Here is a 15,559-nt window from a genome sequence, read left to right on the forward strand (position 1 = left end):
GACTGGTGCGGAAAGAAAAGAACGGACGTCAGCGCGCTGGGGTGGTGCCTAGTGCCTATATACAACTGCGACGACCATGACACCATCTACGGACACAGTCGACCAACACCATCTGACGGGGCACAAGGGTACTGCTCAAAGAAAAATCTCCTGATCCAGTCTGAGGCCGGGGGGAAATTCTAAGGTAAGGAATCTGCAACTAGAAGTCTCTATCAGATACACTAACCACTCCAATCACTTAAAAAAATATTTAGTGTGGTTACCCAAACTGCGATTCCCAAGCTTCACCTCTATCTACTCTATCAGCCATTAGGCATGCTGCCTACAATCATGTAACAGGACATCTTAATCCAAGCACTCAACGTCTGTGGCTTACCGCTTCAAAACTACACATACACACAACTCTTCTCCCCCCCTCCCAATACAATTTCCACTGACTGGCCAAACAAAACACCAAATAAGCGCCAACCCTCTCTGCACCTCTTAAACATTTGTTCTCTGCTTACCTCTCAACACAACCACCGTTTCACCAAGAATCCACCATCCTCCTAATAAGCTTGTGTCTGAACATCTCCATTGCTACCAAAGATTGTTACCTTCTTTGTCACAACCTGTACATGGGCCATGCTGAAGCACCCAATAAGACTGCAATACATAATTAATACTGTTCTTTAATTTCTCTTTTTGAATACAACATTTGTAAATTCTTATATTCCTCTTTTTGAAACTTAGTTGTTGAAAATACTAGCAACTAAAAACGTCAACAGAAACAAGCATTTACAATGCAACGGGTCTTGCGTTTGCTCATGTTAGAGCTGATTGCGTTGTAAACTCCTAACCCGACTTTTCACCTATCGGGCAAAAGTGCATTTATGTACATAACCCGAAAAAGTGAAATTAACTATGTAAAGCGCTCGACTTCTGCCAAGCGAGATCGCGTTCGTAAATTAGAGAAAAAGAAGTCCACGAACCCGATGGAAAACAGCGAGCCTCTCATGTTTTCTGTTCTTGGTCGCTGCGCTCGAGGAGGGCTAGCCACCGGAAAAGGCATGACATATGGGTGCCTTCGACTAATGAAAGCAAGCAGATTTTATTAGGCAAGCCCAGGAACCAATAAAAAACACGGACGTGAAGTTGACAGGGCTCCGACCCCTTTTCTAAATACAAAAGCGTCTCGCTGCGATACGCATGCGCGAGCGCATGCAACGCAGGCTCGACCCTAAAAAGACTGGTTAATTAAATTAAAGGCATAACATTTCTGAACTATATGTGGAATTTTTCAGTCTCTCTGAAAGAATACAGACTGACTGAAAGTGGGACTTACATGATTAATCTGAAATTGAAGTGGATATAAACAAAGCATGCATACATATTAAAAGAGGAAGAAGGGAAAACTACCCAGGCATGTCGTCCCATCCAACAGCTACAAACAACCAATATGCTGGGTATATAATACTCAGATGATTACATTATTTCCCTCAAAGAAGTCCTCCTTGCCTATTGGCCCAATAATTGATATTTGAGGGGTTGCCTCATCCACAACTTTTCATGGCATGCTTCATCGGCAGCCCGTCCCCCAACGCTGGTAAGATGGCACTATGCTATTGGACAATCATAACTTGGAGTTCTTTAATATTTTTATACAGGACATTACAATAGGGTCCAGATGATCAGCTAAAAATATCTAAGGGTATGCCCCACAAATATTTATTTATTGTGTGGTATCCATGACAAATAGGAACACGGTTAAAGAGAAAAATGTATGTTTCACCCAACCATATAGGTTGCTGATATGTTTTGATTGCTTTAATTGCCAAAAAGATAGCCACCGGTCTTCTTCAGGGATATCATAACCCCCTACCTAGCCTATCAGTGTTAGGCACCCAAGAAGAAAATGAGGCATAAGGCTCTCATACCTGTATGTTTAACAGCAATGTGCCCCATAAGAAGTAGCACAAAACAATAAACGGATTGGAAATATTTAAAAAACGTTATATTTACACAAATGAGTAAGACGAGTAGTCTAATAAAAGCGGTGTCACCCCGATAATGACAAAAGAGCATTCTCACCATTCTCATCCCGCTTTCTTGCACTGCAAATCTCTAAATAACATGTGCGTGATCCAAGCATTATAAAAGGATCTGTAAAATAGAAGTAATGAGAGTATGCATGCAAGTAAGTGAATGTTATTGAATAATATAAATTGATGGCCTCTTACCATATTCAGTGTAATATTTGGGCTTCATGGTTCAGAATGGGGGACGTCTCCCCTGTAGTCACACACCCCGCATATAGTAATGGTAAATAAAATCAAATAACCCTCAAGTGCACTATACTGAGAGTAACAAACTGAAGAGGTTAGCCTGATAAAGTGTAATCACACCATAGGTGAAATAAACTAAAAAAAAACAATGTGAAAAATGTAAGGAAAGTGTCTGAATCAGGCATTTAGCTTATCACTTAGTGAAAGTCACTTATGAAATTAAGAAACGTTCTTATCTAGTCAGACTCAAACTACAACCCATCTGACACTTTATCACAAACATGAGCTTCACAAAGATGATATGCTGATTACATTATAAGGACATCTCACATCATCATATATATATATATATATAAACCCATGACAAACAAAGATGCGCTATTTATTAGGGGCAGAGACCACTGAGAAACAAATAGTATGGGCTAGACCAGGATTTTATTTGGCTCCGAAAAACATTACCTTATGGGAAAATTTAAAACAATAGAACCTATAAGAGGACTAAAAATCTTAAGCTTTTTGGAGAAAAACAACTAATGTGATGTAAACGAAGGTACTGGCTATTCCAACAGGTCGAGCTTCAATGTGATAATCGGATGCACAAGCCCTTTCTAAGTGTCACACTTTATTTAGTTAGCCATCGAAGTTTGTGGCTATTACGAAAGGAGGGAGGAAACGGGTGCTTATATATGGTAGACCGTGCAGGTAGGGCTTGGCACGACATTAGCGTTGAATTTTCCGTACAATATCTGCTTATCTTTCATCAGAACCCTTAACATTCGCAAACAATTATGTTTCATCCTCATGAGAAAAAAAACATTCCATTACAGTATTCAGTTACCAGGAAAAGTTTTCAACATTTGCGGAAACTGTTTTAATTGTCTTTGCTAGCTAGTATCAATTGCATAAAAATGCATAAGAACTGGAACGTTTTTGAACATGCCATGATTGAGTAATATAGACAATGGCAGCATTTTTTGGAAAGGCTTTTTCATTACCATGAATAGAAAATCAAATTCTAAGACGGCAGACATTTATTCTTAAAACATGGGTCTATCGTCCCATAAAACTGCAGGCCTCGAAAAATCTTTAAAAAAAAAAAAAAAAAATGTTGTGTGACCTGCAGGTTAAACAATCTGAATTCTCTCCTTGGCTTAACTATTATAAACTCAACCGATCAACTGGTTGCACAATTTCTTTTACAACATTAGCAGTTCTGCCAACCCAAAAAACGGTGAACTACCATATTACGAGCAAACATCAAATGTGAATCTGACACTAACATACTTGTGTGAGAAACAAACCATGCTTCAGAAGTGGTGGAGGCTTATCAGATTACCAACAAAGTAACAGCATTTGTAACTCACTTTTATAACCAATATCACTTTTGCGCAATTTTTTCATCCGCGTTCTGGAGCCACCTTAAAGTGGTGTAGACATTCTCCAATCCAGGCTAGGGGTCTTTGGCACTGATCGAAAGTGTGAATTAGTCCGAGGCCATATCTCAATGGTAGAAATGAGCAGGCCACAAATTCATGGAGCTAGTCAAGCCACAGCCGAGCTGGTATTTTGGCTTGGCTCTATAAGGAAAGGAGCATGTGGATCCTTCAATAAGACTCAGCATGGAAATCAAGCAACAAACTAGTAACAAGCATTGGCAAAACCGATAGGTCTCGCCTATTGGCTTGGAGACCTACTGACATCCCTCATAACATCTACAGGGTTTTTTTTTTTACATCGTTTCCCACAGTCGATGCAGCCACTAGTGCAAGATCTTTTACGTAATCCGCCTCAAAGAATTCTCACCCACTAGTGCTTGTGTGCGCACTCTGGCTGGTGAGTAACAGCTGCATATAACTAGATCGTACAGTTCCTTTTCACTTTTGCACATTTTGTAGTGCAGATAAATGCGGAAAGGAAAGTGGGAGAGTCTGGGGCTTTAAATCGTGGCAGAACTGCTATGTCGAGTTGTAGAGCGCAATATCAACCGGTAAGGGTTTGCAGGCACTGGAGCTGATGTGTTGACGAGTCCCTTCAGAGTAATTCGAAGAGCCATGCCTTCAGCTTTTGGCTGAGCTCAAGAAGCCACACCCACATCACGCTTCAGCTAAGGGAACTTCACTAGCTCCCCATGCCACTTCAAGATATTTACCCCAGTCTACATCAGAATGAACCCGCCTACCTCAACTGACGTCTGCAACCCGCAACCCCGATCGGCTTTGCTATCACTCGCACACATTCCCTGCATTTGCAGAAGCAGGGCTGGAGGCCACTCATTCTTCTACCTAGCATGTAAAGACCTAGGACACCCTCCCTCCAAGACATCAGAACAGTCACCACGCTCACAACATTCCACAAGAAACTGAAGACCTGGCTCTTCAACTAAAGCTCCTGGCCCTCCACACCTGCTTAGGGCCTAGAGATCCTCACAGGTGATTAGCCACCGCTATACAAATTATTTTACATTACATATTGTTTAAAGCCAAAAAGTGCTACATGCAGAAAACAAAGTTAAATCTTTGGTACTCTGTTCCAACTTGCAGTAAATTCTTGAACTGGTAAAAGCAAAAGCATAACCCCTGAAAACATCTTACATCCAGTCCCAGATTACTGGGCAACTGCTGCTTGGGTTTTAATGCCAAGCATGAGCCACCCACAAAAAGCCCCCTTACCAACTTGGCAAATTCTTGCTTTGTGCAAGCTGCGTGCAAAGTGTCCTTTGGTGGCCTTCAAAAACTAGTTCTTGGTGTTCAAAAAAATTTAGCAAATCATATTGCTTTCACACCTTGAACATACACTGGCCTATCTGATTATCCTGCTTGTTCTGTAATGACCTATGACCAGACCATATCAGGTTTGTCAGAGCCACTGGTTCTCTTTAAGTTATGCACAAGCTAAGGTACCAACATCCACTTTTATCCTTGTGGCAACAGGGGTAAACTAGAAGCATATAAGTGATTGGGGTGTAGATTTCCTCACATGTAGAAACCTGATCAAAGGGTCATGGTAGCAATTATGCCCAGTAGTTTATGCCTTCAAATGGTAAAAGTGAACAACCAAACATCTATCAGGTACAAAACACTCTTGTTTCAAGACAATAAACAATAGGATCTTATGGGTTGGGCAGAAAGAGTGACTATCACTCATACACGAATAACACTGCAGATTAAATATGAAGAAGCAATCAATGTCAATCTTTAAAAGGTTTGTCCACCCTACATTTAAGTTACAAGCTCTGAACCTAGTTTGTGCTGACAATAACATAACATGTGTATTTGTAAAGCGCACGTTCACCCTAGGCATCTTGGCGCTGAATAACAGATGCTTATTGTTACCCAACTCAATGGTACTCATTTTATCAAACTCAGAATTTTGGATTAAAGGCTGAGTGAACCTGCCGGGATTTGAACCTGTGACCATGAGGTCAAACACAGGCCCCTACAGTGGACGCATTAGTCCACTAAGCCACCAGACCCGACAATAAGAAATTGGAATCCATAAACCAATCAGACAGAGCAAATCTAAGTACTGTCAAGGAAATTCAGCCAAGTTGTAATACACAAGATGGATAACAGTGATGGGTAAGTTAGGTACATTTACTTCATCTTAGGAGTGGTTAAAAAATGTCACGCATTTCTTAGGATGACGCTGGGCTGTGCAGTTTTTGGGTGCGGCTAAACCAAGAATTGAATGGAATAATATGGTCTTGAGCCAGAGTGCCTTTTTAGGTACCATTAGCAATCAAAGTGCAAAAGTAATTATTGCTCACTTTTTCTGACTTCTGTGCATTGTAAGCACATACTTCTTCAGATTTTTCTATTTTAGTTAGAAACGTTTTTAGAAGCAGTTGTCATTTTAATTTAAAACTAAAGTCTCTTCGGCTGTGCCAATTCATCACTATATCATCTAGATTAAGAAATCACAGTACCCCTTCAAAAAAACTAACTTTTTCTGACATGACAATGCACCACTAAAATCCTACAAAATGTTGGTCATATATCTATTCTTTCAGTAATGTTCCTAGGTTAAACCGGGCCACCAGTTTCGTAAGATTTGGAATCACTTGGTTGGAAAGCTAACTGGGATTAAGCACCTGGGACATTAGCCCCCCCCCCCCCCCCTTATCACAGTGTACTCCATTTGTTTGTTTGAAGAACAGCATAGGCTATTACTGTATTGAACAGTGTGTGTTGCACAGGAACAGACTTTTACTTTATGAATTATATAAAATGGCCACTACCACGAGCGTGCACCCCAGAGAAAGGAGTGAGTGAATTGAGGAAGGGATATTACTATTCGCCTATATTACTTCACACACTGCAATGAAACTTGTGTGAACATATTAATGGAAATAGAGCATGACTGGTGGAATTTAGAGCATTGGTTGATTTAATTGTCTTATTTAAACTCCACAAAATGTTGATTTAATAACAAGTTGCATGTGTCTTCTAGGTCTCTCCCAACAGAACATGCCAGTTGAGGTAACTGATTTCCTTACACCTACTATTTTTTGCAACACTTAACATTTATTTGTTTTTATTGGCTTTATGGTGCCAACAGGCACCCCGTGTATGCAGCACAGGTGGATAATTTCAGAAGAAAGTTGGGCAAAGTATCTTTAAAGTTCATGTCTCTTGGTAACAATATCCCTGGAGTATGGATGTGTATAGGTTGGCAGCAAATACTGGAGTCCAGGGACTCAGAGGCAATGTGGCAGCCCCACGAATGTATATATTTTGCAAACTGAGAAACTGACTGGAAAGCAACAGGTGTCTCCAGTCATGATTTGTCTTGAAGGCTGTGCGGAAACGGCCATACTGAGAATAGTTAAAATGGTGACACTACCCTATATTACCCCCAACACTGTAACGTGTGGTAAAGCTCAGCATATAATTGTATTCCCTTGTATCTCCTATGTAGGGATATGTGACATGTATAGGTTTTCAGTGGGTGCAGTAGTTGTCTATTGGTGTTAAATACAGGGTTTGTTGCAATTTTGAAAGAAATCAAGCATACATAGGTGGCTGTGGCTCTTGTCAGGCATAGTTTGGGTAATGGATCCCCGTCAATATTCGTTGACTGGTTCCTTCTACCTTTGAGGCACCAAAATGAGGAACTACAACACATTTTAATATACTTACTGATGTTGCCCTTAATCCAAGAAGAGAGCACAATAGGTCTAGATGTAGAAGCTCTCTACGTGAGTGTTCCACAGGAAGAGAGCTTATGTGTCAATTAAGAACTACTTAGGTTTGGGGGACGGGTGGAGAAAGGAATATGGGGATGAATGGCCATACAAGACCCCTTTGGAATGGGTCATGAAGCTTGCTAGATTAGCGCTAACTAGAACTTTTTTGAGTATGAAAGGAAAACATATTTCCGACAACACGGTACCACAATGGGCAGTACTTGTGGCCAAAGCCTACCACCAAATTGACCATGAGACAGTATCCCAAGAGCCTACTTAATAGGGCCAGCAAAGGGGCCTTGAACAACCACAGAGAGGCTTTACTTGAGGACAAAGTGAGCAATGACAAAAAGCAGTTGATTTATGTCAGCCCAATCAGAAACGTCTCAAACGATGTAAAGAAAATGATTACCATCTGCTGCCTCAGGAACTTAACCCAAATGACAGCCCATTTTCTAGCAAAAGATCAGGCAGTGATTGATTCACGATGGACTGTGATTGAAAGAGTAACCACCAGCACCAAAATAACAAAAAGATTCCTGGAGCGTGAACAGCATTGGGTGTGTAGAATAAAAATCCATGGGTCTGGGCTAAATGACAATATCCCATGGAATACACTGAATGCAAATAAATTACTTCATATCTTAACTGTATGATGATAGATATACAGAACTAATTGAGGTGGTCAAATCCTTCCTGCCATCTACACAGCTAGGGCAGAACTAATGGGCTCCCTAAATGGAGTATAATATTTTGAAGGCCATCAGACCCGGATTCAAGTATTTATTTCCTTCTGTTTTTCCTTACTAACTTGAGAACTATGATGCAGACCCTACATTAATCATAGCCGCACTAGGACTACAACTCCCATGAGTCTTAGCTCACACTTGGGGACTGAACGCGCTACGTGATGAAGCAGCAATGCTGTTTCCACATGATCATGGGCAGAAGGACGCCACATGATAACGCGATCACAGGCAGCTGGGTAGCAGAGGCAGCAAGTTCTGTCTTTTAGATGGTCGCTACACAGCATTTTACATCACTGGATGAGAGGAGACCGGTGTGCCTGATACGTGTCAAAATACCACATGGCTCCCTTGATGATGTGAGTACGACCTTATCTCCAGTTACAAGGTACACGTATGGCTCTAACACTACTAGTACTGGTTTTCATAGCCCAAGTGTATGCCTCTTTTCCCTCCCCATACTACATTATAACACAAAGCCTTAACATTTCAACTGAAATCTAGTCCAGTGTGTGACCATAGGGGCATGTCCCTACCTCTCTAGTTCTTATGTTGCACAACATGATCCCCAAAAGGGGTAAGAAGCGAAGCCAATGTGCATAACTTTCAAGCACTTTTATTCACAGTCTGCAGTGCTGTTTGTTATGTTCATGTGTTCTGCGTCATAGAATGGTGGTGCTGAAGCAGATGTCTTAATTAGAAGTTATTAATGAATGTTTACATATTTTGAATAATGACTTATGTAGAAAAATTAATAACGTAGAAAAATAATGTGCACGTTTGAAAATGTGACCTGGGAGAATGGCCATCGGTATTAACAAAATGTACTACATTATGATTAATACGTATAAAATATTGAAAATGCAGTAGATTAATGTAGTATTATGTCATATTAAGGGTTGTGAATTATGTTTTTGCTTATTAATTGTAGGCCTTAACTTAACGAGTGTCTTGGCCTAGGTGCCTGGCCTCATGAAGTAGTTGCATTTCTTAGCGTTTAATGAACAATGCTGACAGAGTGAACTAACTGTGAAATGCTCATTGTTTTAATAAAATGCTCAGCAGAAGCTTTCTATGGGAACCGACGGACAGGAGATGAGGTCTCTCTCAAAGTAACAATTTGTGTGTAAAATGTGCAAAGGGTTCTTTCCCAGGACGTGAACAATGACGACACTGACTGGAAACAAAGATGCAACTAATTTGATATCTGACAAACCAGACGATAAGAACATCGTAAAGCAGACCAATCAACGACATGTGAACTGTGAAATATTAGAATTCATAGATTTGGTATATGAAAACTATTGGACAGAGTAATAATGTACGATGAATTGACTAACTGGAAAATAGGGGATAGTTTGGGGAACTTTAATATAACAACGTGACGGAAGAGACAAGATTGAGATTTGAGGAGAATTTTAGGCCGGTCTTTACCCGTTAAGAGATTGTGAGAATAGAGATCTAGAGTGACGGTGGGAGAAGAAGAGATCTGAAATTCTGACATTGGGCTCATACTCTCTGACTGAGAGCCTGATGTTTTGCTGATCGACTGATGACGAAGACTGATTCTGCCTGCTGACCCATACAGTGGATAGGTAGATATGACAATGACTGAATTGTATTTTTGTGCCTTTTCTTTCTAGGTACTAACTGCGCTGACTTAATACCTTCTTTAGGTAGATGTTTTCCAAATGTGTGTTCTAAATTGTTTTGCATGAAGCCCCACATGCTGATGCTAATCTGAGTTAGTTGAGGTTATTCACATGACGACTGACGAATTGCAGAGACAAATGGTTAACAGGCTATTTTGCTGAACTTCTGGTGATTATTACCTTGCTGAAACTGGTTTTACTAATGATTTGTGCTGATGCTTTGGAATGTCTTGATTCACGCTTTGATTAGATCATGTTTCTTGTGACTTGTTGATTAACAAGCATTATTAATTCTTGTTTGATGATTAAAATTCATGACTTTAGTATTGTTAATATAAGGGAAATAAACTTACTAAAATTTACTAAAGGTGTGGTTATTCATGGCAGTAAAGTCATGGTGTGTGAAAATTACTGACTCCATTGATTATTGATTTGACTAATGATTATTGATTGTGTGATGATTATTGTTTTCTGTACTGGAACTATGGTAAGAACAACTTAAACTAATCAAAAAGGTTCATCAACCTATAAGCGTCCCCTTTTAAGTTTACTTATTAAGGACTAATGTGCTAACATTGGTGCTAGTGTTCTGTCGCTGTCGTCCGGCCCGAGCGTTCCAACTATGTCAGTTGGGAGCGCGTCTGACAGAGGGCACAGCAGTGGTTTCTTTGTAAGGATCTAGAGAAATAAAAGACCTTCATATCTTACCAGCAAGAACTCGTGTTTAATTATTCAAAGTCGCAACACTGTTTTGCAGTGACTTACAGCCAGAATTGTCACATTTGACTGCAAGTTGCATGTTCCACATCCTGCACCTATGAATGCATAACTGCCCCTAATAGAACATGGCAGTGCATCCTCTTTCGCATGTTTTCTAATGTGATGTGCTGTATATTGTGAGGTTACATACGATATGTATAGCAACATATGCTGTTGAAAAATTAGGCATGAACGCACTAATGATTCTTTCCATTATGGGAATGTAGATAAATATCAAATCAACATGGCAAGTAACCCTGTATGTTGTTTTGTGTTGTACATAAATACTGAATAGAATAACACGCAGACTGACAACACAATTTGACTTATGGGGAGCTTATCATTATTGTCCTGACAAATTTCCCTGACCCATAGGGGTCTTCCAGAAAAGGCTGAAGCATGTTCACAAAAAATAAAGTGCATTGTTGTTATATCCCATAGTCACCTGGATCATGTATTTGTGTACTTTTTTGAAATCATACAGTATACACCCACTATTAAATAAAAAGGTGATAACCGAGTGTTCCAACGATCCCCGCGGATATAACTTCTCAAAGTGCTCCATGGAATATAGTCAAGCCTATCCTGGGTTTTAGATACCAGTATGAAACCGGATGATGAAGCATGACACTAAGAGTGGGTGAGAATCTTCTAACAAAACCTTCTTTTTTTTCTCTCCAGTGGGTCAGCTTTTAGTCATCTACGTGGTACATTCAGCATAAAAACGGACTAGAGATACCCTTTGGTGTGACTATATTTATACTAGGAGATAATATATGTTATGTCCAGAAAATTATCTCCCCCTCCTCAATGAGATATTGTTTGGTGACAAATCGGGTCTACGTGCATTGGAAGGAGCACTGTCACCTGAGGGACAGCTCTGGTTTCTGGAGCCTGAACTCTGGGTAGACAGATATTCAGCTATGTAAATGTGGTACATATAATGTATGTGAACCTGAACCACATAGCTATTGACGAAAGCAAGAACCTCTATGATTGGTTTCTCACATTGCAAACAGATGTAGAATTTGCTAGAATGGGGTCTATGGAGAGGCAATACAGAGAAACAACAGCACTCAATTGTGAATAAATTAGTATCAAATTATGCATTTTATAAAGCACATTGCCCATCAAAGATTTAAAATTGATATTTTAGTAATTTTGATACTGTGTGTGCTGTGGGTCTCAGAAGATAATTAAAAGCTAGTGCCTATAATATTGGTTACAACAAGACACTATTTCTATTTGTTTTGGAATGCTGTTTTCACATGGCAAAGCAACAGCTATTTTAGGTTTGGTGGCTCCCTACATGGATGCAGCACAATTATGCATTGTATATGAGTTGCTCAATGTGTGTGGGGGGGGGGGGCAATAACCAATACGTTATTTTTAAGAGGTGCAGATTCATGGCAGAAGAATTAAGTTGTAATTTTGACAACTGAGTGGCTTTCGCTCTCTCTCAGAAGGAATGAAGGATGAATCAAGCGTGCCCCTTGCAAGTCGCGCACTCCAACCAAATGTGTTAATCCGCTAAACTCAGTTTTTTTAAATCTGTTCATGAGTGCAGCTCAAGCAAGCATATGCTGCTACCTCCTGACGCGCAGACCAGAATAAAACCTCTCATCAACAATCCAACGGCAGCGCCTTTCGATACAAATACTAAATAAGCTCATTATCCTGCCACAGAAGGAATTGTCAGAGAACTGCTGAAAGGGCCGTCATTTCGAAATAACTTTACAAAAACTGGAGTATTGTGCTTTGAACTGAAATCTCGTCAAATTGCTTGCTTCTTTAGTTATATCAAACCACTTCACTTAAAGATTTCTGTAATTAACTTATAAACGTTGTCAAATTCACAATAACATGTTTGTTCTAATAGTATTGGGTGTATCTAATAAGTTAAAAACGCACAACTGATCACTGTGTTTTGTTGTATTGGCTCAGTGAGGATAACGCTGCCCTCTATTTGTTTAAAGCATTAGCTCTGCCTACATTGTGTGGTTAGTCGCCTTACCGCCCACAATGTTCCGGTCGAGCTACACCCGTGTGCAGCGACTTAATGTATACTTTATCTACTGACCCTGTAGCTCACCTCTGCTGGGCCTTGCTGGGGTGGATCGGGTTTGTGTTGCGGTCTGGCAGGTGGCGGTTGTGGCTCCTTATTGCCGTGCCCCCCGCCGTCATCTTCCTGGATGGCGAGCGCCGGCCCAGGCAGTGTCGGAAGTAACAGGAGGAGGAAGAGCAAGGCCGATGGGGGACGGCTGTGCATTTTCGTGGCCAGCTGGAAGAAACTCCGCGCGAGTTCTCAATGCCTAGCCGGGAAAAGATGTGATCTGGCTGGTGATCGGCGATTAATACTCAGGTCCCATGCTCTTTTCTTGGAGATGCGCGCGGCGGCAGCAGGCCACGGCACCGAACAGCCACCTCGACCGGTGTCAACACAGAAGCGCTCAACTTCCCATCGGCGCGCAGCCGAACCTCCAGCCTTGTAAGCCGTCCCCATATGCAGCCTGCAAGTACCTATTGGCCCGCAACAGATCAGCTAGCCTATAGCATTGCCGAGAAGAGCTGACTGTACGATGACGTTTGTAACCTGTTTCCAAAGTTTCAAGTTTGGTGTCAGCGAGACGCCGCTGCTGGACGCTCTCAGTGGCCTGTTCAGCATTGAGAAGCACGGGGTGCCCATTGGAAATAAAAACAGGACGCTTTAGTTTTAATTTGGAGCTGTTTAGATGCGATAAAGATCTGGAGTGCCAAGTATGCTTTATAAACGTGCGCGCTTTTAGCGTCAGTGTGCGAGACGAAACAACAATCGCGTCCTTCACTTAATGCAGCAAACACTTCAGGATCCATAATAGTTCTGTTTGGTTGTTACTACCAGGTTTAATAACTCCCGCACTTGGCACACTACAGGCCCGGTGATAGCCACCAATTGACATCCAGTACAGTGCATGCATTTCTTAGCATATAAAAGGACACTTTATCAACCTTTTTACAGTGGAATCAATTGGCCGCTTTATTAGTGTGGACAAGCGATCGTGTGACTGCCTCAATGTTAACATATTTACAGGTTATGCAGTTCGGTCAATTATCAACAAGCGTTTAGTACAATTGTCAAATAACTTTTGTCTTGTGCATTCTTTAGTTATCAACCCTTATACGTCTAAGTTCTCCATTTGACAATTTGTCATGCGTTCCATTGTCCTCTGAATTTAGCAGTCCCATTTTCCTTTTATGGAGAAGGCTCTCACCGACAGTGTTTGTTTTACCAGTGTTGTTTATTTGGGGGTAGCCTTCAGTTCTTGGAAATAGGCCCAACTCACTGCCTGGCGTGTTAACTGCCCTGCCATCCGATATGGCAGTTCTGGGCTGCGAGTGCCGTGTTCCGCTTAGCCCCCTTACTTTGTCACCTTACACCCTGCCGTGAGGCATCCCAAGGTGTGTGGCTTTTGTTCGCACACCCCCTTACTAGGTGTGTCCACCAATGATTTTATGGTAAAACTTTCGCTGTCTTCCTCCTTAATTGTCCGACTTGCGACTGACAGCCTCTTTGCTGGGGTGGGAGGGTGGTTCTTTCTTTGGTGGCGCGCGTCGTCCTGGCCCAGCTGGTCCTGAATTTGGGGGGACCTGTAGGACGCGCTCCTTAAATGCCCCTTACTGCCCCACCCTCGCCTCCCTAGGGAGGTTTCATTGGGGGGTTTGAAAATTGCAAACCCCCTGCTATTGGAGGGGTCGTACCTGGCCCACTCCCCACTTTATGGTCGCCCTGGGGGGGAAGGGGGATGCGACGCTCCTTTGCTGGGCGCGCCCTCCCCAAACCGGTTAGACCGGTCCCTTCCGGGCCAAGGCGGCCGTTAAGGCGCCGGCCCTTCATGCCCCCTGCGGGGGCGGCCTCTGCACAAGTAAGGGTTGACCTGAGACCCTTTGCGTATCCTTCTATAAGTAAATTATAATAATTTTGCTATATTTTTATCGTATCCTCGCTTTACCTTTATACTTAAAAATGCAAAATATCGAGTTTTCATGATCTTCATCATTTTTATGTCTCGTTTAGCCAAACACATTTGGCAGTGGCCAGACCAATAACAGCCGTGGGGATCCATAAATACAAGTTTAAGCGACAAACAGCGGGTGGTGGGGTGGCAAAGGTTGGCACAATCATGCTGAGCCAATGGGGGACCAGGCAATGTTTGAACCCCTCTATGGGGGACACCACTGCACCTCGGTTGTCGGACAAGGGGGGGGGGGGGAGGTGGGAGGGATGGGTCTTAAAGGACAGCGCTGCCCCTGCACGTTACATTTGTGGAGCAGGGGCAGCCTGCAGGAAATTCGAGATTGTGTCCAGCAAGATCACAGCTACAGCTGGGTAGCAGGCACCTTAGCTATCAGAGGACCGATGCAGTGTTAACGCATTTTTCTCATCCATCACAGGATTCAAAAAAGCTTCCCCGAGGTCGATGGGATCTTTGGACCTAGTGAAGAGCGAGGTAACCATGCACAATCAATTCAAACCCGAACAACAAATTTAAACACCACAACCTATGTGTCCACAGAAGAAAACACCAATCAATAAAACGTTTCATAGCTTTATTTTATAACCTCAATACCTAAGTCACATAAATAGTGCACAAAATCAAATTAAGGTAAATAAACACCATAGGTTGACCAAATCTATGAAACAGGTTTAATGTATTCAACATCACAAAATTAGACATTCAAGAAGACTAATTCATATTAAATACACAATTTGTGACAATTCTTTTAATCAGACTGTGAATACATTAGTCACATCAAATTACAAAGATTCAGAAATCATAATTTAAACAGGTTATGCTTACTGTTAGTCAAATCAGGACGAGCATGTGTGGGAACGTGCTAACACAAGGGCAAATGTAAAAAAGAAAGCCAAAAATAACTTGGAAAACATCTATCTCGGGCTAAGTTAAACTAACT

The 15,559-nt window shown here is 41.6% G+C and overlaps 1 protein-coding gene across 2 annotated transcripts in view; it reads right to left on the minus strand.

Moving 5' to 3' along the window:
- TMEM165 (transmembrane protein 165) overlaps positions 1-13,087 on the minus strand; it is a 157,925-nt gene extending 144,838 nt beyond the window's left edge. Inside the window, exon 1 of one of the 2 annotated variants that reach the window (XM_069201112.1) lies at positions 12,699-13,087. In XM_069201112.1, coding sequence (XP_069057213.1) covers positions 12,699-12,875 — 177 coding nt within the window. In that variant the 5' untranslated portion in view covers positions 12,876-13,087. Of the gene's footprint in view, positions 1-12,686 lie in introns of both variants that reach the window. The other variant, XM_069201107.1, reaches the window with a different exon arrangement.
- Between the last annotated feature and the right edge of the window lie 2,472 nt (positions 13,088-15,559).

Source organism: Pleurodeles waltl, chromosome 1_2 (assembly GCF_031143425.1).
Source record: "Pleurodeles waltl isolate 20211129_DDA chromosome 1_2, aPleWal1.hap1.20221129, whole genome shotgun sequence".
In the NCBI taxonomy this organism is placed as follows: domain Eukaryota; kingdom Metazoa; phylum Chordata; class Amphibia; order Caudata; family Salamandridae; genus Pleurodeles; species Pleurodeles waltl.